The following is a 27149-nucleotide window of genomic DNA, read 5'->3' on the forward strand; positions in this document are numbered from 1 at the left end:
TCCACATCAGATGCCACTTGTAAGCCCACGTCATCACCTGTGCTTCAGACCAACAGGCTATAGACTGGAGCTCCCGCTGACTCCCTCTTTGGGTTGAACTAAGCTGATATAGTGGCTTGCAGAGCTCAGAGAAACATTTTACCTACTAGACTACTGGTTTGTTGTGAAAAGATATAACTCAGGGACAGCCAGATGGAAGAACTTCAAAGGGTAGGTATGGGAACATGCCCTCTCCAAGCACACCAGTCTCCTCAAATCTCCAGGTGTTCATCAACCCAGAAGCTGGCCATTTAGGTTTTCATGGAGGCTCCTTACATAGGCATGACTCCTGGCAATTCACTGACCACTGGCAACTGAACTGGGTCCCCATTTACACCCCTGTCCTTCCAGGAGGCTGGTTGGCTTCACTGGCAGCCAGCCCCCATCTCTAAGTGGAGTCAAAGAGTCACCTCATTAGCATAACAGAAGACACCTTTTATCACTCTCCTAACTTAGAAAATTCCAAGCATTTTAGGAGCCCTGTGCTAGGAAAGGGATGAAAGATCCAAAGATATATTTCTTATTATAAATAATATCACAGCCTTGTATCTCCTACTGGGGCTTTCCATAGGCCAAACCTACCCTAAAACCAGGGACATGGGATGCTATTGATGGAATCCTTGTTCTCATATAAATTATTATCCAAACTGGGACGTTTTTGAGAGTTAAAGGAGCTGTTAAAATTAATTATATTAATAACTACTGCAAAAAAAAGAAAAAGAAACCTGCTACCCAACAATTGTATTACTGTTGAAGATTTTCCTACCAGTGAATAATGGGCGCCACTGTAGCAGGAAGGCCCCTACTGCTCCGTTCATTCTGTGGCAGAGTTGCTGCACCTTTGCTTCCCCACACATTTCTTGCATGCACATGTCACATACACCTAGTCCACATCTCCTCCTGGCCCACCAGACTCTGTGCATCCTGTAGGCTGCAGCAGGCACCAGAGCACAACTGGCTTGTCCACCGAGGACGCGTACGGCAGCCACACCTGGCGCTTCTGTCAGTCAGGACTGAGCTGCCCTGAGCTGCTTGGGTCTGAGTGCACTTTGTTAAACCAGTGAGCAGCCTACATGCTGCTCTTGAAAGAGAGGTATTTGTTAGATCATATCTGGAAAGGGTCAGGAAAAGAGGATCACCACCAGTCATCTTTTTTGTAATTTAGTTTTTTAAATTTCTGGCTGCCCTGAGTCTCCATTGTAGTGCACAGCCTTTCTCTAATTGCTGCACACATCCTTCTCTTATTGTTAAACACGGGCTCTGGAGAGCACAGGCTCAGCAGCTGGCAGTGCGCGGGCCTCTCTAGCTGTGGCATGTGAGATCTTAGTTCCCTGATTAGGGGTTGAACCTATGTCCCCTGCATTGGAAGGTGGATTTTCAACCACTGGACCACCAGGGAAGTCTCACCAGTCATCTTTCAACTATAACCATATATTAAAGTAAGAACTTTGTTCTCTGCTCATGAATCTCACACACTACTAGAGGAGCCTATAGAAGTCAGAAGGGTAAACCCATCGTGACTTATTTAATACAACTATTCACCTATCTATGTCATCAAAAAATGAACATTTCAAAACTAAATCCATGCTTACAGCAATTGCACTCATTAGTACTCAGTGAAATTGAAAACTTATGTTCATACAAAAACTTGCACACAGACATTTATAGGAGCTTTATTCATAATTGCCAAAATCTGAAAACAACGAAGAGGTCCTTCAGTAGGTGAATGGGTAAAAAACTAACACATTCACACAATGGAACATATGGAGTGCTAAGAAGAAATGAGCTATCAAGCTATGAAAAGACACAGAGGAACCTTTAAGTGCATATTGCTAAGTGAAAAAAAGCCAATCTGAAAGGGCTACATTGATTCCAACTACATGATATTCTGGAAAAGGCAAAACTATGGGAACAGTAAAAACCTCAGTGGTCACCAGGGGTTAGAAGGAGAGAGGGCTGAATAGAGTACAGAGGATTTACAGGGGATTTTTAGAGCAATGAAACTGTTCCCTACGATACTTTAATGGTAGATACATGTCCTTATACAGGGGCTTTCTTGATGGCTCAGATGATAAAGAATCTGCCTGCAATGCGAGAGACCCAGAATTGATCCCTGGGTCGGGAAAATCCCCTGGAGAAGGAAATGGCTACCCATTCCAGTATTCTTGCCTAGAGAATTCCACCAACAGAGAAGCCTGGCCTTCACAAAGAGTCAGACACAACTTAGCAGCTAACACTCACTTTTTTCCTGTCCTTATTCATTTGTCCAAACTTGTAGAGTAGACCACACCTAGAGTGAACCTGAATATAAACTATGAACTTTGAATGCCAATAATGTGACTGTGTAGGCCAATCAGTTGTAACAAGTGTACCATTCTGGTGGGAGTTATTGATAATAGTAAGGCTATGCGTGTGTCCTGGAGAAGGAAATGGCAACCCACTCCAGTGTTCTTGCCTGGAGAATCCCAGGGACAGGGGAGCCTGGTGGGCTGCCATCTATGGGGTCGCACAGAGTCGGACACGACTGAAGCGACTTAGCAGCAGCATGCATGTGTCCAGGCAAGGGATTTAGGGGGAAAACTGTAGCTTCTTCTCAGTTTTGCTATAAACCTAAAACTGCTCTAAAAATAAAGTCTATGTTTTCAGTGAAAGATGACTGTCAAAGCTGGAGAAAGACTTTGTAAACCAAAACAGATGATATCAGATTGCCAATCAGACACAGCTTTCTCAATGAACTTCTTTGTTCAGATGAAAGCAAACAGAAATCATTGACTGGTTAACAATATCACAGACAGGAGTGATTTCAAAAGCGTCTATAAATAGATATGGAAACGAACCCATTTTCCAGTGTACCTACTTTCCTTTAATGTTGTCTTTCATGTCTTAAAAAAAAAATGTGACTTTCCAACCCCTTCCTGTTGTCCATGGTGGGCACAAGGGACTCTTGTGTGTTCTCCTCTGAGACCGAGGGAGTTCCATCACTGAGGGACATTTTCTTGCAATTTTTAGGGACATAATTATGCACTTTGAAATTTACTATACAACATTTTGTGGGAATAAAAGGGAATGTTTTTAAAGGAAAGGAATAATTTACTCTGTCACTGATTCTTCCCATTTTTAAGAAGGCAAATAGAGAAAAATTCCTATAGAAAAAGACAATATTCCAGACACTTCTGCGCCAGCATCTTTAATATTTGAAAACATACAAAATAAGCACTGCCTATAAAGACAGACGGAGAAGGCAATGGCACCCCACTCCAGTACTTTTGCCTGGAAAATCCCATGGACGGAGGAGCCTGGTAGGCTGTAGTCCACGGGGTCGCTAGAGTCGGACACGACTGAGTGACTTCACTTTCACTTTTCACTTTCATGCATTGGAGAAGGAAACGGCAACCCACTCCAGTGTTCCTTTCCTGGAGAACCCAGGGACGGGGGAGCCTGGTGGGCTGCCGTATATGGGGTCGCACAGAGTCGGACACGATTGACGCTTCTTAGCAGCAGCATAAAGACAGAAAGGACAAAATAAATGGTAGCATCTTTCCCTACATGGAACCTACAAGTAGAATCTTTCAGCCTCTCATTACTGTCCTTTGTTGTAAGGGGGTGACTTTCAAAGGGCATTTTTTTTTTGGTCACACTGAATGGTTTGTGGGACCAAGCAGAAAGAACTCTGTTCCCCCCTGCAGTACAAGTGTGGAGTCCTAACCACTGGACCACCAGGGAATTCCTTCAAAAGGCCTTCTTAACAGTAGTAGACTATTATCCCAATTCCAAAACACAGAAAAAAGTAACTGTCATAGGCAATATATAAATACATTTCTATATAATATATATACATATTTCTATATTATATATGTGTATATATATTATTTTATATTAAATAATGTATATTCTTGGGCTTCAAAATCACTGCAGATAGTGACTGCAGTCATGAAATTAAAAGACTCTTTCTCCTTGGAAGGTAAGCTATGACAAACCTAGACAGGGTATTAAAAAGCAGAGACATCACTTTGCCAACAAAGGTTCATATAGGTCCTACGGTTTTTCCAGTAGTTAGGTACAAATGTGAGTGAAAGTGAAAGTGAAGTCGCTCAGTCGTGTCCAACTCTTTGTGACCCCGTGGGCTGTAGCCTGGATGGGCTGTAGCCTACCAGGCTCCTCTGTCCATGGGATTTACCAGGCAATAGTACTGGAGTAGATTGCCATTTCCTTCTCAAGGGCATCTTCCCACCCCAGAGATTGAAGCCGGTCTCCCGCATTGTAGACAGACGCTTTACCGTCTGAGCCACCAGGGAAGTCTGGTGAGAGTTGGACCATAAAAAAGACTGAGCACTGAAGAATTGATGCTTTCAAACTGTGGATGCTGGAGAAGACTCGTGAGAGTCCCTTGGATGGCAAGGAGATCAAATGGTCAGTCCTAAAGAAAATCAACCCTGAATATTCATTAGAAGGACTGATACTGAAGCTGAAGCTCCAGTGCTTTGGAGCATCAGGCCACCTGATGCGAAGAGCCGACTCATTGGAAAAGACCCTGATGCTGGGAGATTGAGAGCAAGAGGAGAAGGGAGTGATAGAGGATGAGACGGTTGGATGGCATCATCGACACAATAGACGTGAGTTTGAACAAACTCCGGGAGATAGTGAAGGACAGAGAAGCCTAACGTACTGCAGTCCATGGGGTCGCAAAGAGTCGAACATTACTTAGCGACTGAACAACAACAACAATGTATATGACTTGACATATTAATAAAACTAACATATTAAAGAGGAAAAATCCTACTCCATTTTTACCTGAAATCATTAAGATGAACTTAGAAATCATCAAGATCAATTAGAATGTTTTGTCATTTTATAAAATGGGTTCAGATACAACATCCATTACTTGTGTTACTATTTATGTTAGCAGCTTCTGTGTAGTTGGTATAAATTCCTAAAAGGTATCCAGCTGAGGTCCTTCTGTAAGTGCAGAAAGCCATTCTAGCAACAGACCAAATGAATCAGCGTATGTCTACAGCGTTTCCGCAAGGCACGTCAAAATGAGCATTTCCCCAAAACGTTTCATGTCCAGAAACATAAACAGACGCACACACAGTCTAGGTTCCCACACACAGCTTTAAAAGACTTCATTAAGAGAAAGCAAATTGTTTCCTCCCCTTTTACTAAAAAGCTTTCTCTTTAATGGCTTTTTAAAAATTCAATTGTAAAACACCTAAAACAAATGAACATAAATGAAAAATCTTTGCATGTGGAGCACTACTGGAAGGTAAGGAGAGCCACAGAAAAGGTTGTGTTACTATCATTTGAATATCACAGAGAAAAATAACAAAAGACGATGAATAATTTTTTTTCTCTCATTTGGAAGTTATTACTAGACTTCCCTTTGTTCCATTGAGAAATGAGAGAAGAAAATATGAAGTTACAGCGAACCCATATGGCCAGCAGGAAAATCCTACTTAATTGCTTTATTGCCAGAAATGTTAAATCACTTCCTGAGGATACAGTTCAAATGAAACATATGGCAGCTATTAAGAAAAAACCCCTAATGAATTCAAAAATATGCTTTTTATGGGAGCTTTCTCATAAGCAACAGTCATGCATATTACTTAAACTATATATACAAATATACACTTGGTTTTTTATCCCCACAAAAATTTGATGAACACCTACTTTGTACCAGACGATACAGACAGCTTGCATGAAGTAATTTTTTTTCCCAAGCCCAGAAATGCACTTTCCTGGTGGCTCAGTAGTAAAGAATCCGCCTGCCATGCTGGAGACCTGAGTTTGATCCCTGGGTGGGAAAATCCTCTGGAGAAGGAAATGGCAACCCACTCCAGTATTCTTACATCAAAGGCAAAAAGAAATCTCCTGACCAGCACTTTCTCCCCAGGGGTTCAACACCCAGGAAAACCATCCCATTTCCGCCTGGGTAGTCCTAATTATTTACTATCTTCCTACACCTTTTAATGTTGCACCAATAAAAGTGCTAATCATTGTCATTCAGCAACCTCTGAGTGGAACTATTCTCTATCTTCTTCAACTGGATCATGAATTCCACACACACACACACACACATACATACACACACAAAAGTTGCTACTAATTAAGAAACAACAAATAGCTTTAATTAATTGAAATCCAGGTGTCAGCATTTTTTTTAATTTATTGCCTTTCATCACTAGAAAATTTCACAAATCTAATCAATGTATTCATAAACCATTTTCTAAAGAGATGGTTCTCCCTCAAATTCAAATATAAATCAGCTGAAGGATATCCAGCTGTTATTACTATGTGATTATGCTTTAAAAGAAAAGGTATTAAATGTTGGATACATGTGTTCCCCATCCTGAACCCTCACATGTATACATGGGGAACACATGTATACTAATTAAATAATTTAGAAAAAAAAATTAAAAAAAAAAATAATAAATAAATGTTGGATACATTAAACTTTGACTTTTCCTTTCTCCATGTGCTGATATAGCCATTGCTGTTATTTAATGGAGGTGAGTTTTGGTAACTTAAAGAATCATGCAGAGCATGGGGTGATATTCTAAAGTAACTGGCACTGTCTACATGACATATTGGTTCTGGCTGTTTGGAGGCTAAAATATTTTTGTTTGATAGGGCTAATATCTTTATGAAATATTTACTTACACATGCTTGGTTACACACTTTGTAATCAAATAGAATAAAATATGGAGAAGGCCTGTCACTGATCAACTTGGAATTGGAGTAAGACATTCAATTTGTCTAAAACACTTTAGCCATAAGAAGAGAGAGCTTATTTAGAAAATTTTTAAATGTTTCATACAGACATCCTGCACAAGTATTTTGTGGTCTAAGTCAATATCTGCCCATAGGACCTCTGCAAACCTTTCTTCTCCTTTGTTTCAAAATACTCTGATTAGCATTTTGAAATTAGTGATCTCGAAGATAGCATGCGAGTAGTTGTAATCCTGGCTTCCATTCTATTAATGTGACCTCACAAAACTTACTGTGCTTTTTAAGACTTCATGGAGTTGGTGTAAGGATTGAGTGAGTTTATGCAGGTAAAATCTTAAAACTGTACCTTGTACATACTGAGAACCTAGTAAGTGTTAGCTCTTCATACTCTGAGGAACCTTCTCCATGAAAGTGAAAATGTTAGTCCCTCAACCGTGTCCGACTCGATGCGACCTCATGGAGTTTAGCCCACCAGGCCCCTCTGTCCATGGGATTCTTTACGCAAGAATACTGGAGTGGGTAGTTATTTCCTTCTCCAGGGGATCTTTCCAAACCAGGGTTCGAACGTGGGTCTCCTGCATTGCAGGCAGATTCTTTACCAGCTGAGCCAATTACCTATTTACCACCCTTTACAACCTTGTCAACAAAAGGGTTTCTATTTTGTTGTTTATTTGCTTGAAACAAAAGAGAAAATTTAATTTTAAAAGCCCTTATCTTTAGTCAGGGGACAAATCTGAGGCTAGGTTTAAAATATATAGTATGGATTTAATTCCATTCTTAGACGTTTCCCAAAATAGAGACATAAGAAGTAAACAAACATTGCCAAAGCTGTAGGATGACTTTCTTGTCAAGGGAAGACAGAATCAGAGAAATTCTTCTTGAAACAAAGAAGAAATCAGATGATCTTGCTGTAAATAAAAGGGTGCTGAGGACAGGGGTGGAAGCCTATGCAGTCCATCTGATGCCCTGCTGTCTGAACGTGGTCCTCCACTCTGCCATTTAATAACCCGATGTTCTCCTCAGGGCTGCATCTTTGCCAGGTTGCAGAGTCAGCATTCACAGCCAGAGAACAAGAAGTGAACAACTAAAGGTAGATCAAGATTAAGTCAAAATATGCTTTCACTGTAGATCAATCTTTGCCAAAACAAATCCTCCATCTTTTTATCCATAGATTTTTCCCTTATTTGAAAAACTGCATCAATCTCCAAATCCTGTAAATTCCAAAGGTGAGGTTCTCGACAATAATCAATATCTCACAAAGAAAATAAGAGTCTTGATCTTTGAGATTTCCAAAAATGGAGATTGATATTATTTTCTTAGGCTGACCTGCAAGAGAGGTGCACATGAACTTTCCTCTGTCCCTCTCTCGCTCTCTCTCATACACATGTGCACCAAAATTAATTTCCCATTTGAGCCTATTTTCCTTCCCTCAACTCTGAAGACTTTGTCCCCTAAAGAAGGGGAGAGAGACATGCTTGTAGACATCTTGTGTGGTCAGCAGTTATGGAGTAGAAAGCGTGAAATCCCAGTAGGCCAGATAGATTTATAAAAGGCTTTCCAATAAAAGTTAATACCCTCATGCTAACTGTATTTTATACATGAGTGACTGAGGTGAATGGCAATCAGAAGCTCACTTCCTTAGTTTGTTTTAAGGTACCTTAAAGTCTGTTGAAGACATCTCATCCTGAACTCTAGTTTCTAAATAATAGTGATAGATAATCGTTACTAGGAATTGAACTTCTAAACCTCTCATTTCAGTAATTTGCTCATTGGACCAGTGCCCAAAGTAGCAAATAGAGCGGCTGTCTTTTCCTAAGGACCTCATGTGCTTTACAGAAGCCACTACATCTGGTGCTTTCAGCAGCCCTGTGAAGTCGAGGTGTTTATCCCCCTTGTATAAAGGAGGAATCTGAGCCTTGAGAGGACTGGACAGAGATTTGAAAGGCCCAGATACTGACCAAACAATTAACATTCTTTGCCTCCCGAAATAGGACAAAGAAATTGAACTATAAAAAATTCGATCCAAATTCAAAGTGTTTTTAGTTTCATTTATTGCAATACCTTTTAAGGGTGAGATGAGTCTATCTTCAGAGAGGAAGACAATTACATGACTAATTTACAATGAGCTTAGCTGGATCTAGTGACTTTACAACAGTACCACAGCTTGCTCTCTTTTTTCTTTTCAGCTTCATTGAAGTATAGTTGTCAAATAAAATGTTAAGACATTTCAAGTGTGCGTTGTAGTGATTTGATATGTATATATCAAAGCAATCATCATTTGATTGGTGATTATAGAAATCAGATCATATACCTCATTTGATTGATGTATACATCGTGAAGGGCTTCCCTGATGGCTCAGAGGGTAAAGAATCCGTCTGCAATGCAGGAGACACGGAAGATGCAGCTTCAATCCCTGGGTTGAGAGATCCCCTGGAGGAAGAAATGGCACCCCACTCCAGTATTCTTGCCTGGGAAATCCCATGGACGGAGGAGCCTGGTGGGTTACAGTCCTTGGGCTCACAAAGAGTCGGACACAACTGAGTGACTAAGCACAGAACACATACATTGTGGAAGGATTCCCTCTTTCATTAATTAGTAAACCATCACCTCGCATATTTGTCTTTTTTTGGTGAGAACATTTGAATTCTACTCTCTTAAAAAATACTAATTATATAATACAGTTATCAACTCTAATCCCCATGCTTTACATTAAATCCTTAGACCTTATTCATCTTATAGCTGAACATTTATACCTTTCACTAATCCTTCCCTATTTCTCCCACTCCACCAGCCCCTGGCAACCACTTTTATACTCTCTCTGTTTCATGTTTTTTTTTTTTTTTTAAAGATTCCACATATTAAAAATACCATGTTGTATTTGTCTTTATTTCACTTTGCATAATGACGTCAAAACACATGTTATAGCAAATGGTATGATTTCCTTCTTATTCAGGCCTGAATAATATTACACACACACACAACCACACACACACATGCACACCACATCTTCTTTATCCATTCATCCATCAGTAGGCACTTAGGCTGTTAACGTACCTTGGCCATTGTGGATAATGTTGCTGTGCAGCTGGGAGTGCAGATACCTCTTTGATATCCTCTTTCCTTTTCTTTAGACATATATACCCAGACATGGGATTGTTGGATCATATATATGGAAAGTATAAAGTATTTTTAACTTTTTGAGACACCTCCGTTCTACTTTCCATAATAGTTGTACCGAATTACATGCCCACTGTCAGTGCACAAGGGTTCCCTTTACTCCACATCCTCACCTGTACTAATCATCTCTCGTCTTTTTGACGATGGGCGTTCTGTACGTGTGAGTTGATGTCTCACTGTGGCTTTGATTTGTGTGTCCCTGATGACTAGTGATGCTGAACACCTTTCATATGCTTGTTTGCCATTTATATGTCTTCTTTGGGGAAAAAAAATGTCTATTCAGTTCCTCTTCTCTGATATCTCTAGTGTCAGGCCCTATTTAATTTTTGCTTCATTTATGGGGCATCATTTTGTTCTTAATAATATTGTTTGCTATTTCCTTCTAATGATACCACAATTTCTGGCTTTTCTTCTTTTTCAGGCGATTCCAGGTCTCTCAGAGAAGGAAAAGGCTGGTAAGTTGACACTGGTTTTGTTTTCACTCCTATCCATTGTAGAATAAAATTCCATCTTCATGTAGACATTTCATTAAATATCTAAAATGCATACATCTCCTCAGTTTCTGGGCAAAAGTTATGGTTGAATTCCTGGAAAATAAGTTTTGTTCAAAATGCGATGAAAAAATATGGTTTTCTAACATAACATTATATCTTGTTAGAATACGGTGTGTAATTCTTGTGGCCTTAATTGTAAATGCGATCACAACTCTTTTCTTGAGAAAAACAATTAGATGTTGTTCGGTATACTGAGGAATGGTCTTTGGAGATCTGTTGCTCATACAGTCAGCCCTTTGGATCCATGGGTTCTGCATCCATGGACTCAATCAATCTGGGTCAAAAATATTTGAAAAAGCAAAGATTTCCAGAAAGATCCAAAAAACTGAAATTTGCCACAAAGGCAACTATTTACATAGCATTTACTTTGTGTTAGTTATTATAGCTAATCTAGAAGGAACTTAAAGGATGTAGGAGGATGTGTGTGGATTGTGTATAAGTACTGGGACATTTTATGTAAGAGACTTGAGCATTCGTGGACTTTGGTGCCCACAGGGAGTCCCAGAACCAGTCCCTTGAGGCTACTGAGGGACCAAGAGATTCGATGCACGATACTGGATGCTTGGTGCTTGACCACCCAGAGGGATGGTATGGGGAGGGAGGAGGGAGGAGGGTTCAGGATGGGGAACACATGTATACCTGTGTCGGATTCATTTTGATATTTGGCAAAACTAATACAATTATGTAAAGTTTAAAAATAAAATTAAATTAAAAAAATAAAAATCTTAGTAGCTCGTTTAGTAGTCCTAGAAAAAGTTGTGCTTGTTTAAAGATTATGTCATGCCATCAAAAATACAATTGTGTAGCGATATGGATAGTTCATTAGAAAAAAATGATAATATATTTTTGTGCTCTGTGCTATAATTATAACTGTTTAACAGTATTGTGGGAAGTGGATGAGGATTAATGAGAAATGCAGAAATATGAAAAAAATTAGACTCAGATTGGTGGAATGGTATGCTTTTTAACAATCTGTTGATCATCCTCAGTATGGTCTTAACGTTTTCTGTGTAAAATTTAAAAAAAAATTTTTAAAATCTGTTTTTAAAAAACAGATTAAAGGTGCTTTACCAAGCTTGAAGCACATCACTTAGCTCTTTGATGTGTGTAATTTTTAAAAGCCAAATTAAAAGTTTATAGAATCATCTAAAAGATGTCATGACTTCAAGTGACTTTACACTAATGCGATAGAGTTGTTCTGATAAGATTGTTTTATGGGGGATGTTGTGTCAAGTTCAGTGACTCGATTTTTGCTGCCAGATAGTTTTCACACACGAGTTTTCATAGTTTATGTCCTTCCGAGAGCTAAAGTGTTCTCCTCTGTTTAGGCTGTGTCTAGCCTCTTCTGTCTAATATGTTGAAAGGTAAGCCTTCCAAATAAAAGAAAAACGTGGAACTGGTATCTTGTGTCAGTTCAAGAGAAAAACTGCTTGGTTTATCATGCGTTGGTATCATGCGCTGGACTAATGCTATATACTAAACAGATTCAAATTACCGTTACCAAGCTCTTATATCTTCAATAATTGACATATTAGCTATCTCCTTAGAACAAAACATAAATGGTGAAGAGCGCATTTGCATCACAAAGAAAAAGGAACTTAGCCAAAGCTGTGCTTTATCTTGTGCTGTGACATTCTCTGTAATTTGCAGGATTGGCTACAATTTAAACAAAGGATGTAACAGAGCAAAGTTGTCATCTTATTCCAGAAAATCAGCACATTCTTCCATACCCCAAGGAGAAAATTAGGATAGGAATTCTTGGCTGGAGGGGCAGGGGGAGAAAGGCTGGAAATGCCATTGCTTGAGAGACTGAAGAGGTGAAGACTTTTTTGCCTAAGTGACGTCAGTGTGCTAGGGAGAAGCACCTCAGTTATCAAGCTCCTCTTAAAGACATTTTTATTAAAACAAAGAGCTAATTAAACAGGGAACATACATATAATGCACACAACACTTTTTAAAAGCCATAGTCCCAGATGTTTTTCTCCTCAACAATAACAACAGCAACAACAAAAAACATGAAATTAAGTGTCACTATTTAATTATCTCTTTGGGTCATTTTTACACTGCTGGGGCAGAAATTTTTAAAGTTGATAAGTTTCATTTACAGATGATTTGTGAAAGGTCAGATGCACTGACCTTTCGTATGTGTGACCTAAGCGGGCCCCCGGATGCCCTATCTCAGACGTTTAACCCAGGATGGGCTGATTTGAGCAGAACATGGCTTCTGTGCATTAAAACATTAGAAGGATTGAAATTCACTCCAGAATGGATTCTAATTTAGATTTCTTGAGAATGTACAGTACATTATAAGGAAATATAATTGGAAATACAAGAAGGAGGAAATACAATTTTGTTTGAGAACATAAATACAAGAAAGAAATGTTTTTTTAATCAATGAATTTAAATGTTAAGATAGAGGCTTATGTTTGAATATTTTATTCAGTTGGCAACAGATTTGCCAATTCAAAAGAGAGTATGATTCATTTCAAAAGGTTTTAAAGGACTATGAAAGTCTAATCAGTTTCCTAAATTTCTAAAATTTATTATGCCATATTTAAAATATTTTGAGTGTTTTATGTACAGATATGAATATCTTTATTCCTTTTTATGAATCTTTGTTTTTAAGCTCTGCTAGACAGAGGAATGACAGGAAAGGCAGAGGACCTACTCAATCTTCTAGGGGTTAATTGAGCCTTTAAATAGGATTAAGCTTCATTCCCACCCCTAAGGCCTGTCATTTTTTTTTTGTTTGGCTAAATGAATGTAGCCTATTGTTTCTTATTAAGAAAGTCTATTTTAATCTGTGTGACCTCTCGTCCAAGCCAACTGGAACCAGCTCCACCAGGCTTTATGAAGCTCTAAACAAAATCATTTGGGGAGCATGCTATTAATAATTCTTAAGTTGCAGTTGTGTGGTTGCCCCAGTGTGGGGTCTAAGTAGCTGTCTTCTCTTCTGATCTGTGTTGCTACATGAATTGAGCCCAGTGGAATCATTCTGCTGCTTCTCTGCCATCTTGGGATGACAAAGCCCTGCAAAGGAAGACTGCGGTTGTTAAACAGCATCCCATTGGTCCATTTACTCCACAAATATGTATTGAACAGCAACATGCACTAAGCGTCATATTAGGTTTTATCAAGGAAGCTGTTACGAACAAGACATGGTCCTCGCCCAGAAGGAACTCAGACTCTAGAGGAGAATATTGCATTGGGCCAGCATCCTCCTTTTCCTCTTCTCAAAGAAAAATTCTTAACCCAAGTTATTCAGAAAGCCTCCCAAGAAAAGAATCAAATAAAAATACTGTTTTCAAGAAATTCTATATTGGAATGTGCATTCTCCAGATCTTGAGAGTCCAATACATTTTGTTTTAAAAAATCAGAATTAATCGCACAAGTATTAGTATGTGTAATTGTATCCAACACAGAATAATTTCAGTTAGCTTCCTTTATGCCACCAGAATCTGTAAAGAGTGAGCCCAAAGCCACTGGTATATTTTCCAGCACATCTGCTTCCTGTCCGTGTAGCCTTGAGCAAGTTACTTAACCTCTTCATTTTCCCATTTCTAGAGAATAAATAAAGAAACTGCCATATTGTAATTGTAAGGCTACAATGCTTGGCACAAAGTAGGCTCTAAAAAATGGTAGCTGTGTCTTGTGATAATGAGTTGTGCTTATAACCACCACGTGTGAAAGCCGGAGAGACTCTAGCTATGTTACTCCTGCCCGTGTCTGCTCAGACTTCTTGAACACTTCCTCTGGGCACCAATTAACACAGCTGAGCAGCTGTCCATGTGGAAGAAAGAGATCACTTTCTTTGAGTCAGTTCATTCAGACAGAGATTATCACAGTGTAGGCAGACTTGTCCATATTTTAAAATCTCTTTAGAAATTCTTAGCTCTATTAATGTGAAATTCTCTCAAGTGAATAGATAATCTTTGATTTTTCACAAAAGATTGCTCCCTGAGAAATTTATGTCCTAGATGCTGGGGTAATTGGATCCTGTCTACTCAGTCCCACTCTCCGTCCCTCGCCTCCTGCATATGGTCCAGTCAATGCTGCCATCCTGTCATCCCACGTCAATTCTCCCTGCCATTGTCTTAAAGCAGCCCTCCACTTTGCGCTGGGCTTTGGAAACAGCATCCAGAACTGGTTTCCCTGCCTTAACTTAACATTACATCAGTTCACTCTCTACACTGTCACCAAAATTATCTTTGAAAAGCATCACCTGATCATATCGATTCCTACTTCAGCTTTTTGTTAACCTCCTTACTGATTGCACGATAAGATCAAACTTTCCTGCTTGACGTCATTGGCCGTTTGTAATCTGGATGCTGTGTATTGCACTGGATATGCCCATGTCACCCTTCGAGTTCACCCTCCACCCTCCTTCTCCCCAGTTTTGTGATCTGGAGGTGGACCAGGGTGGGCAAAAGCTTGGGCTGCTCTCTTCTGTGTTCTTGTTGCACCAGTGAGGAGCCTCGACAGGAGAATAATGGTTGGAAGGACAATAGGGCTGTGAGGTTGGGTCGTTTATTCCCCCATCTGCCTCCCGAGGAATCACAGCTGGCATTTTCCACCCAAATTCCCATGTTCTTTAAATCATTCTCTCCTCTGGCCTCGTGGTTCCCCTACACCTTTGTCAATAGTTCTGTTATTAAACTCTGCTCAATTTACCCGGGTTGCCATCTGTTTCCTGCTAAGGGTTTCACTGATAAACCCACCAATATTTTCTCTTCTTTCTGTTCCTTTGTGTGTGTTGGTTGGTTGGTTTGTCCAACTTCAGCCATAATATACAGCCACAGAACCCATTTTAACTTTGATCCTTCTACTTCTATGTAGATCATGCAACTGCCTTTTTAAAAATACAGATGATAGGTGGAGATAGAGGGAGAAAAAGAGAAATTACTTATTCAGGAAAAAGAGAAGAGCCATTGGACCATGTTTTTCTTTATCATAAATGAATAGAGTTTCATTTAATCACATGGGGGAGAAAAATATCCATCCTTACTATTTAGAACGTGTCCTCCATCGCCCAAAGGCATGAAAATTAGACAATTACCATTGGTTTTTAGTCAGCAAAATGTGACTCTCTAAGCATATTTGAAAAGTAGTCATAGGGAATAATATGAAATCTCTCATTCTAAAGTTAAATCATATAACACAAATTTTGTTAGGCTGCAGAGCAACCCATAAAAAATATACCAAAATCATGAGCCAAAAATAACACTTTTTAATTTTTTTGCATTTTTTGTCTTGAAAATTCTACTTATCCAACAATAACACCTCCTTCATGAATTATTTCCAAGGCAGGGTTAGTCCTGGACTTTTCTGTGCTCCTAGAAAACTCTGTGTTTTCAATTACTGTTTTGTCATCTTGCTTTTCTGTATGATCTCTTCTCTAGGCTATGAGTGTTTCTAGATTAGGAATATCATCTTTGTGTGCTCTGTAATTAAAACAGCTCTTAGCATATAGTAGGTGCTCTGTAAATACCTGTTAACCAATTAATTGTAATTACAAAAATGCTTTGGCTTCAATCTTTACAGTTAATATGGTTCCAAAACATTTTGACTCCTCACCTCAACTCCTTTCTTGATGCCTGCTACCCACACAACTGCCAAGTATCTCAACTAGGTAATTAATTAAGGATGTTATTTGGGGATCTATTCCATACAAATGTGCAAAGGGCGCCATTGAGAAAGATGATTCAGAATCGAACTTTAGTTACATTCATTGGTCATTTTTCTTTGGATGTTTGTTTGCCTGTCTCTAGGTTATTTTGTTGGTCAGAAAATGTTAAAAATCAAGATAATTAATGAGTATAGCCTGAAACACTTGTGAAAGATAGCTTTTGGAGGCATATAACAGATTCAGTCTCTCCAAACTTTGTGTTGTGGTAACACAGAACATAGAAATCAAGCACTTCTTTGTGACACGTGTAAGAGGGGAAAACGAGGTTTTCACAATTTCATTACAACCTCCTTGTAAATATAGTAAATAACAAAGCCCAGACATGGTGCCTTTTGGTATTAATTTTCTTGGCTGCCTTTGACCACTGAGAAGGAAAATGATGATAACAAAAAGAGAAAAACTGAAACGCAAAGATATTCCTCCTTTTCCAGTCTTATTATCATTTCTTTAATTCAGAGACCTACCCATGCAATGTAAGATTCCACTCTGAGTCATGTTCCAATATCGATAGATCCAAAAAGATTTGACAGACAAAACTAGGCCTGCTCGATTTCAGCATTCTTCTTTGAAAGACTGTGCCCCATTCTGTGTCTCCATTTTAGTACAGATCAGGTCAGTTTTAGGGCTGTCTCACTCATTAGACTCTAAGCATCTTGCAAGATGGAATTTTGTTTCATTCAGCTCTGTGTTTCCAATGCTTGGCATTATTGTAGTTGCCCTATATTTGGTAAATGAATGGATAAATGAGATATTTTTAAAATCTTCAAATACAATACTCCCAAAGCCAAATGTAGAATCTTATCATTTTATTCTAGGTGAAACACTTTCTGTACTGCAAAGACCCCCAGCTGTTTCACAGGGTTAAACAGGATCTGAAAATTGTCTTTATCAGGCTAAACTGGCCTTTGGCCAACATTCCAAATTCTTTATTTCCTTTCACTCTCAGAAAATGAATTTCATTAGATTTTTACTAATGGCTTATAAATACTCACTTATTTTACTTTTCTTAGTATTATAGTCTCTGTTTGCCTGATTTTTTATGAGAAAAGAATTCAGGGTATGCCCACAAATAACCTCTCAGTTTTTCTGAAACCTAATGTAAACTAATCCATGAAAAAGTTGGCTGTGGTTGACTGGGCTGTTGAGAGAAAACACATTAGCTTTCAGGTATCAAGGAATTCGTGAAAAATATAAGTAAGTTATTCTTAAATGCGAAAGATCTTGAATTCATAGGATATTTTCCAGTACAGATAATTTTCTAAATCTGTTTCTTAATGTTCTATTGGTATTCCATTTATTGGAGAAGGAAATGGCAACCCACTCCAGTGTTCTTGCCTGGAGAATCCCAGGGACGGGGGAGCCTGGTGGGCTGCCGTCTCTGGGGTCGCACAGAGTTGGACACGACTGATGCAACTTAGCAGCAGCAGCAGCAGCAGGTAAAACAAAGCTACTTATCACCAGAACCAAGCACACATATTTCCTTTTCTTCTCAATTATATTACAAGCAATACAAGGGCATGAAAATTTTTCTTTTAACAAGTAGCAATTCAAATATTGCTTCCTGCACATGGAGTAGGTATCAAAAAGGAATGGTATCTTTTTACAGTATTTAATGATTCCTATGATGTATTGCTGTTCAGGAATTCTCTTCCACATCAGGCTGTGAGCTCCATGAAGGCATAAACCCTTCATTTCATCTTTGTCAGCCCTCACCCAGTATATGATCTTGCACAGAACAGATGCTCAAGAAACAGTTTTAAATCAATCCATTTATGTGATTTACCGAACAACTCATACTGGCATTTAGTTCATCTCTGATCTATCAGTGACTATAGCTGTTCACAGTATTTAACAAGCTTGAAAATTCTTCCTTTAAAAAGTCTTGTGAACATTTTGCTTTCTGACTTTATCACTTGAAAGAATGGCTGTCAGCATTGAAGAGGTGGCTATGAACTACCTGGACAGGCTCATGAGGCAGTTCTGCATTTCCATATTTTAACTGACATTGAGCTTTGATTAGTAGGAAAGTTCATTTGTCATTTTTAATCTCCCCTGAAGAAAGACTGTGTGGATCACAATAAACTGTGGAAAATTCTGAAAGAGATGGGAATACCAGACCACCTGACTTGCCTCTTGAGAAATTTGTATGCAAGTCAGGAAGCAACAGTTAGAACTGGACATGGAACAACAGACTGGTTCCAAATAGGAAAAGGAGTACGTCAAGGCTGTATATTGTCACCCTGCTTATTTAACTTCTATGCACAGTACATCATGAGAAATGCTAGACTGGAAGAAACACAAGCTGGAATCAAGATTGCCGGGAGAAATATCAATAACCTCAGATATGCAAATGACACCACCCTTAGGGCAGAAAGTGAAGAGGAACTAAAAAGCCTCTTGATGAAAGTGAAAGTTGGCTTAATGCTCAACATTCAGAAAACTAAGATCATGGCATGTGGTCCCATCATTTCATGGGAAATAGATGGGGAAAGAGTGGAAACAGTGTCAGACTTTATTTTTTGGGGCTCCAAAATCACTGCAGATGGTGACTGCAGCCATGAAATTAAAAGACGCTTACTCCTAGGAGGGAAAGTTATGACCAACCTAGATAGCATATTCAAAAGCAGAGACATTACTTTGCCAACAAAGTTTCGTCTAGTCAAGGCTATGGTTTTTCCTGTGGTCATGTATGGATGTGAGAGTTGGACTATGAAGAAGGCTGAGCGCCGAAGAATTGATGCTTTTGAACTGTGGTGTTGAAGACTCTTTAGAGTCCCTTGGACTGCAAGGAGATCCAACCAGTCCATTCTGAAGGAGATCAGCCCTGGGATTTCTTTGGAAGGAATGATGCTAAAGCTGAAACTTTGGCCACCTCATGTGAAGAGTTGACTCATTGGGAAAGACTCTGATGCTGGGAGGGATTGAGGGCAGGAGGAGAAGGAGACGACAGAGGATGAGATGGCTGGATGGCATCACTGACTCGATGCATGTGAGTCTGGGTGAACTCTGGGAGTTGGTGATGGACAGGGAGGCATGGCGTGCTGCGATTCATGGGGTTGCAAAGAGTTGGACACGACTAAGCGACTGAACTGAACTGAACTGAAGAAAGACAGTTTATGAAAAGGCCTCCTTCTATCAGTTTTATTTACAAAGCAATACAGCTTGCATTTAGTTTGAAAATCATATCTGATCATCTGATTCCTTCAAATATTTACCTTTATAGAGTCCTCAGTTTGCAGTTCAGTTACTCTTATTAATAGTTTGAATATACACACAAATATGTGCCCACAAGATAACTGTGTGTATTATTCTAATTTCTTTCGAAAGGTGCCACTTACCCTGGAAAGGTACATATAAGAGGTATTACTTTGACATGAGTATGGAATGACTAAAAATTCTGCTGGTATTATCATATTTTTCTTCTCTTCTTGATCTTCCATTGGTTTTAAGGACTTTGGTTTGTGTTTCTATAGGCAAAGGATTGAGATCAGTATCTCTTCCAGATGGATCCATAAGTATTTCTGTTTTATAATTAAAGTATGATTTTGAGATATGGCTTATCTAAGCGGGACATCTAAGACAGTAATTTACAATCATAATAAAGTAACCAATACCCAAGAAAAGGCTGGTGCTCATATTGTTATGTGCTGGCTGTCCAGAGTACCAGTTTGGCCATTTCAGGAGAGTGGTTCATGACTAGAAGGAACTATTTTGCCCTGACTACTGTTATCATGTAGAAATGATCTTCTAGAATTCTATGAGTGATGTTTAAGCAAAATGGTCATCAAGAGCCCTCACTTGCCCACCAAACTGGGGTTTTGCTTTTTGTCTTAATTTTTCTAACCATTGTGCTTCCCCAGAAAACATATTCCAGTGACTCCCAACTGCTAATGTTATAAACTGCTTTTTTTCCCTCTCAGTTTTCTTGAGATTTAATTGACAGACAGCACTGTGTAAGTTTAAGGTATACAGCATAATGATTTGACATAGATATATCATTAAATGATTACCACAAGAAGTTCCGTGAATATCCATCCTCTCATAAAGATACAAAATAAATAGGAAAAACTTTTTTTCTTGTGATGAGAACTCTTAAGATTTACACTCTTAACAACTTTCCTGTATAACATACAGCAGTGATGCTAGAGGTAACGAACTTTCCTGACAATGCAGGAGACATAAGAGATGTGGGCTTGAGCCCTGGGTCAGGAAGATCCCCTGGAAAAGGGAAGGGCCATCTACTCCAGTATTCTTGCCTGGAGAATCCCATGGACAGAGGAGTCTGGCAGGCTGTGGCCCATAGGGTCGCAGAGTCAGATATGACTGAAGCAGCTGAGCACCACTGAGTGTTAATTATATTTCTCATGTTGTACATCACATCCCTGCTGCTGCTGCTGCTGCTAAGTTGCTTCAGTCGTGTCCGACTCTGTGCGACCCCATAGACAGCAGCCCACCAGCCTCCCCCATCCCTGGGATTCTCCAAGCAAGAACACTGGAGTGGGCTGCCATTTCCTTCTCCAATGCATGAAAGTGAGAAGTGAAAGTGAAGTCGTGTCTGACTCTTAGCGACCCCATGGATTGCAGCCCACCAAGCTCCTCCGTTCATGGGATTTTCCAGGCAAGAGTACTGGAGTGGGGTGCCATTGCCTTCTCTGTCACATCCCTAGTATTGCTTATTTTATAATTGGAAGTTTGAACCTTTTGACCTCCATCCAATTCCCCCTCTCTAGCACTGGTAATAACAAACCTGATCTCTTTTTCTATGAGTTTGTTTTTGCAGTATATTGACCTACAACATTATGTTAATCCTGGTGATAAACTCCTTAAAATAAATGTTAAATCTGTTGTTTCTATGGATTTGAGGAAATAGATAAATGGGAGAACAATGTGGTACACTTCATCACTTCTTTATCTACCCTTTTTAATCTCTGGTCTTCTATGTATTTATCCAGTGTTTTTCCTGCTGTGTTGTTATTTCCTTAAAGGCAGACATTTTCCCTGCACCTGTATAGCACCAGCCTCTTAGGAGGTTTTTGACTTAATGTCTGTCGAATGAATGGTTGAATGGCTCAATATCAAACATTTACTCTGTGCCTGCACTTTTCCAAGCACTTTATTGATATGACTTAATTTAATCCTCTAGCAATAATATAATGTAGACGTAATGTTTTCCACATTAGGGAGATGAGGAAGCTGAGACTCAGAGAGGTTTCCTAAGATAACCAAAGTCACACTACTGCCGAGGCAAGATTCAAAGCAAGCAACACAGGCTGGAGCACGTGTTCTTAACCCCTATGCTGCAGGTAGAGGCTAAATGCCAAAGTTCCTAAGGCTGAGGAGCAAATTTTTCCTTAATCAGACAGACCTTACCCTTCCTTTCCCACCTTATCTCCCGTCCTCCCCTGACTTGCATCTTCCGCTGTAACCATGGTAGCAACCTTGCTTTTCTCCTGAATTTGCTTCTATATAAGTTGACCTTTGTTCCTCCTGTTTCCCTTCCAGAAATTTAACTGCCCCATCCCCCAAGGTCTCATTTGGGTCCGACCTTCACTGTAGTCTTCTGTGACAACTCCTGCTCATATTAATTTCATGCTTTTTGAAATGATACAGCATATATAGTCTTGTTATGGTCATTTTCATTCTTAATCATATGTGGATTGCCATTGTCCATTGCGTGTTCTGCCCGCAGCAGCTTTGTAAGAATCCTTCGCACGGTGCTGTGCACCTAAGAAGGGGTTACTGAATTGATAGACTTTATTTTTTTAAAGAAATTTTCAGTTCATAGGAAAACTGAGTGGAAAGTACAGTTCAAATTATATAACATTCTTTTAAAGTATACTTTCAGCAATATGTGAACCGTGAACTTCCTGATGTTCAAACGGGTTTTAGAAAAGGCAGAGGAACCAGAGATCAAATTACCAATATCCGCTGGATCATGGAAAAAGCAAGAGAGTTCCATAAAAACATCTATTTCTGCTTTATTGACTATGCCAAAGCTTTTGACTGTGTGCATCACAATAAACTGTGGAAAATTCTGAAAGAGATGGGAATATCAGAGCACCTGATCTGCCTCTTGAGAAATTTGTATGCAGGTCAGGAAGCAACAGTTAGAACCGGACATGGAACAACAGACTGGTTCCAAATAGGAAAAGGAGTTCGTCAAGGCTGTATATTGTCACCCTGTTTATTTAACTTATATGCAGAGTACATCATGAGAAACGCTGGACTGGAAGAAACACAAGCTGGAATCAAGATTGCCGGGAGAAATATCAATAATCCCAGATATGCAGATGACACCACCCTTATGGCAGAAAGTGAAGAGGAACTCAAAAGCCTCTTGATGAAAGTGAAAGTGGAGAGTGAAAAAGTTGGCTTAAAGCTCAACATTCAGAAAACAAAGATCATGGCATCCGGTCCCATCACTTCATGGGAAATAGATGGGGAAAGAGTGGAAACAGTGTCAGTCTTTATTTTACTGGGCTCCAAAATCACTGCAGATGGTGACTGCAGCCATGAAATTAAAAGACGCTTACTCCTTGGAAGGAAAGTTATGACCAACCTAGATAGCATATTCAAAAGCAGAGACATTACTTTGCCAACAAAGGTCCGTCTTGTCAAGGCTATGGTTTTTCCTGTGGTCGTGTATGGATGTGAGAGTTGGACTGTGAAGAAGGCTGAACACCAAAGAATTGATGCTTTTGAACTGTGGTGTTGGAGAAGACTCTTGAGAGTCCCTTGGACTACAAGGAGATCCAACCAGTCCATTCTGAAGGAGATCAGCCCTGGGATTTCTTTGGAAGGAATGATGCTAAAGCTGAAACTCCAATACTTTGGCCACCTCATGGGAAGAGTTGACTTATTGGAAAAGACTCTGATGCTGGGAGGGATCAGGGGCAGGAGGAGAAGGGGACGACAGAGGATGAGATGGCTGGATGGCATCACTGACTCGATGGACGTGAGTCTAGGTGAACTCTGGGAGCTGGTGATGGACAGAGAGGCCTGGTGTGCTGCGATTCATGGGGTCGAAAAGAGTCGGACACGACTGACCGACTGATCTGAAAAGATCAGGAATTGCCAGGAGTTGGGGAAAGGGAGGCATGAACTGATGGAGCACAGAGGATTTTTAAGACAGGGAAGCTATTCTATGTGCTGCTTCAGTGGTACAACATGTAGGCTTTTCACATTGACTGCTTTCACTTACAACTATGCATGTAAGATTCCTCCATGTCTTTTCATAATATAATAGCTTGTTTCTTGTTAGTACTAAGTTAATATTGCATTGCTTGAATATACCACATTTAGAGGAGCTTATTTAACATACTTTTAGTGTAAAAATGTTTCAACTCATTGATCATAAAATATATTGCACACACCACATTTGTTAATTTTTATCTCTTCCTCTTTAGGCAAAAAAAAAAAAAAAAAGACTCTCTTCTCTAAGCCATTGATTGTGATTACTTCATTTCTCTCCTTCAGAATTTCTTCATGTTCTCAAAGGAAAGATACTACTACTAAACGCATTATCCACAGCTGTTATTTATTGTGCACTTACCTCGCGGTCTCTGAGAAGAGACGCTTCCCCAATATCATCTTTAGTGCACCCTGAGCTCATAGAACTTGACTTTCTCCTGCTCCAAAGCTGATGCTCCCTCCACCTTGTCCTGCCTAACAGCACCACGTACATCTCCCATGTCTGAGTCTTCTAATAAAAATTATGACCGAAATTAGTAAAACTCTAATAGTTCATATAGTTTATGTGGTCTACTTATTTCTCTTCTTATGCCTTTGCTCCTGAAGTTTACTGTTCCCAAAACACTCTTCTATTGTTTTCTCTCCAAATCATACACTTCCTTCAAGGATTTGCCTGAGTGCTATTTTTTGTCCAGAACCTCAGTTGCTGTATTGTTGGATGAGCTCTTCCTTTGAATCAGACAGATGTCACTGCTCATCTTATCTTCTTCCCTGGGAAGTGGCAGCCTGTGTACACTGTGACTTCCCTCCCCCCATCCTAACCTATGGCCAGAGTCCATTGGACTGGGGGCAGGTGGCTGGGGTGAGAGACACATGTGACTCAAGGCCAGAGAATACATTGAGTGACCAGTGGATGATCTGTTTCTCTCTCTCTTTCACTTCTCCTCCTCCTTCTCTTCCTTCTCTCTCCTTCTTCATATTATGAGCCAGAGAAACTCCGTCAACCTGTAACAGGTGCTTTGGACTCCACTGTTAGATGGAGTCACAGAGGAAACATGATTCTGCAGAGAGGAGCAGGGTAAAGGGGCAACTGACCTAAAAAAGAAGAGTAGAGATGATGCAAACTAGAGAAAAAGATGGAAAAGGAAACTGCTTCTATCAGTTCCAACTCTCAGGAGGTCCCCACCCTTCATCTGCAGGGTATCTCTGTGTCCTCACATCTCAGGCTTTTAGTTGGACAGCAAGGAGATCAAACCAGTCAATCCTAAAGGAAATCAACCCTGAATATTCATTGGAAGGACTGATGCTGAAGCTGAAGCTCCAATGTTTTGGCCGCCTGATATGAAGCACTGACTCATTAGAAAATACCTTGATGCTGAGAAAGATTGAGGGCGGGAAAAGGGAAAACAGAAGATGAGATGGTTGGATGACATCACTGGCTCAATGGACATGAGTTTGAGTAAACTCCGGGAGACAGTGAAGGACAGGGAAGCCTGGCGTGCTGCAGTTCATGGGGTCGTAAAGAGTCGGACACAACTTAGCAACTGAACATCATCAAACGTGAATGAGTTCTTTGCATTCAGATGATTAGACATCCTTCTCCAAATCCCTATGGAATATAATTAGTATTAAAAATAGTCAATTATCTATTTTACCTGTCTTATAACACTATTTTCTGCTTCATATCTATGTATAATATAAACATATACATGTTCAAAATATGTAATATGCAGCAACCGTGAAGAACCATGGAATATTTTGATCTCCTGTTTATGATTTATTTTACTCTAAAACATCTAGCAAGAACTGCATATATAGTGAATGTTCAATAAAGTTACAGTTTTTCAGTTACACTGCCATTTTAGACTACAGAACTCTATCACTGCTTCATAATTATCTTTTAGCCCATAGAACATGTTTCTCCATTTTCAGTCACCTTCAACCATCATATCTTGTATTTATGAGATTCATGGGTTGATTGTATTTTCCCCCTTGACCAAATAAATCATCTCCTTTTAAAATCACTTAACGTCATCCTGACCATGCCATTCAGTTTTTAATTTGCATTGTAATTCATTTGAGTCAAGTGCTGTTGCCCTCAACAATTTTGTATTTTTATAGTCTATATTCACATTCCCTTATTCCACTGAATATGATTAATATATGTCAGATATTAAATAATAAGTGTTAACAGTATAAAACCAGAAGAGGGAAGCATTGAAACAAATAATCAAAGAGTGAGACAGTTGATACATTTTTTAAAATAAAATGTCTTTAAAAGGAAAAAAAAATCTGAGTTCTATTAAACTTACCTATATTTTATGATTTAGTATTTTTTTAATCTTAAAAAGTCACCTGTTTGTGGGATATGAAGGCATTTCTATGATTTTTTTTCCCCCTCTGAGACCACCAATGATTGAATTCTAGCTGCAGTCATGAAAACAGTAGCTTTCATCTGTGTAAAACCCAGCTCAGCCAGGTGGGGGATATAAGAGTTTTCTAAATTTGTGATTTTTGCTAAGTCAAAACACCAGCTTATTTATTACAGCATGAAACTTTCATTGTTTTGTAATATTTTTGGGTACCAAATTTGGGGGCCTTAAAAAAAAACAAGTTATCTTGCTCTAACGTGTGACCCTGGCTCTAAGATGGCACTCATCACTCTGCAGCTAATCAGGAGCCGCGCTCCCAGATGGTCCCTGACAGCAGAACATAAACAGAGCAGTGACCCCACCACCCTCACGTGCAGGCAGCTCCCTGGCCCTCTGTGATGTGGACGCAAGCACTGTGACAAAGAGAAGTTAGAAATGACTTTCGCAATAGAGCTATTCTGACACACAGACAAATCATTTCGGGTGTTTCAAAAGCACTCCCATCTGGAATGGAAGCCAGTTTTTAAAAACTAACTGCAGATCACAGATAGCAAGACTTTTTCCTAGCAGAAACAAAATATAAAATTTCAGCAAAAGAGGTTTAGTTAGATTACAGATAGAAGGAAGCCATGGTTGCATTTTCTTTCCTGGTAGAACTTAAATGAGCCAGGCCAACAGCGCAGATCCATAGGAAGAATTCCACATCTGGAAAATCTTTGCTCCATCTGTGGTAGGTTTCCAGCCTCTTGCTCTTTCTCTACCATTTCCCATGACTTCAGCTTATCTCCTTTCTGTTTTCTTTAGTGAAGTTATTTAACCCTTAGGGGTTTCAGATTTTTGTTTTGTTTTGTTTTTAAGAGGAAGGAGAGCAAAGGAATACTTTATAACTTTTTTGTGATTCTCTAGAATTGAGCCTGGTTTATATTTAAGTGTCTACGTAAGTGATATAGATGGTAAAAAAAAATATGTATATGCATATATATAAAGTACCTAGTCAATTATATGGAATTATATTTTAGAAATGCATTAGATAGACAGTGCTTTGATTTTTATTTTATTAGATTGAATATTGGTATTAATCTTCCAATTTGAGAGTCTTAACTTTGTTTGCCTCAAATCATAGATGTTAATATAGAGCACATAGAAATAAAGTTACATTATTCATATCATAGAACTCATTAATATCTTATTTAATGTAATTAACAAATAATATTTATGATTGAATCTTTGTCTCACTGAGCCCCCTCCTAAATGTTAAATGAGTCACGTGGCATTGATGTTTGGATTTTCTTTTCTTGTCTGTCCTTACACTTTCTTAGAAGTCTCATCCAAATAAAGATGTGTCTGCATAATGTCCAGGCCCAGTGAGCCAAACTGCCCACCTCATTTCCAGCCGCCCCTGAG

The 27149-nt window shown here is 39.3% G+C and overlaps 1 protein-coding gene across 5 annotated transcripts in view; it reads left to right on the forward strand.

The window, feature by feature from the left end:
* DLC1 (DLC1 Rho GTPase activating protein) overlaps positions 1-27149 on the forward strand; it is a 522282-nt gene that overhangs the window by 295879 nt on the left and 199254 nt on the right. For 4 of the 5 annotated variants that reach the window (XM_024986239.2, XM_024986238.2, XM_024986237.2 and 1 more), the window contains exon 5: positions 10364-10397. In XM_024986239.2, the coding sequence (XP_024842007.1) occupies positions 10364-10397 (34 nt within the window). Of the gene's footprint in view, positions 1-10363; positions 10398-10991; positions 27092-27149 lie in introns of those variants that run through there. The other variant, XM_059882194.1, reaches the window with a different exon arrangement.

The sequence above is a fragment of the Bos taurus genome, chromosome 27 (genome assembly GCF_002263795.3).
Source record: "Bos taurus isolate L1 Dominette 01449 registration number 42190680 breed Hereford chromosome 27, ARS-UCD2.0, whole genome shotgun sequence".
Lineage (NCBI taxonomy): Eukaryota > Metazoa > Chordata > Mammalia > Artiodactyla > Bovidae > Bos > Bos taurus.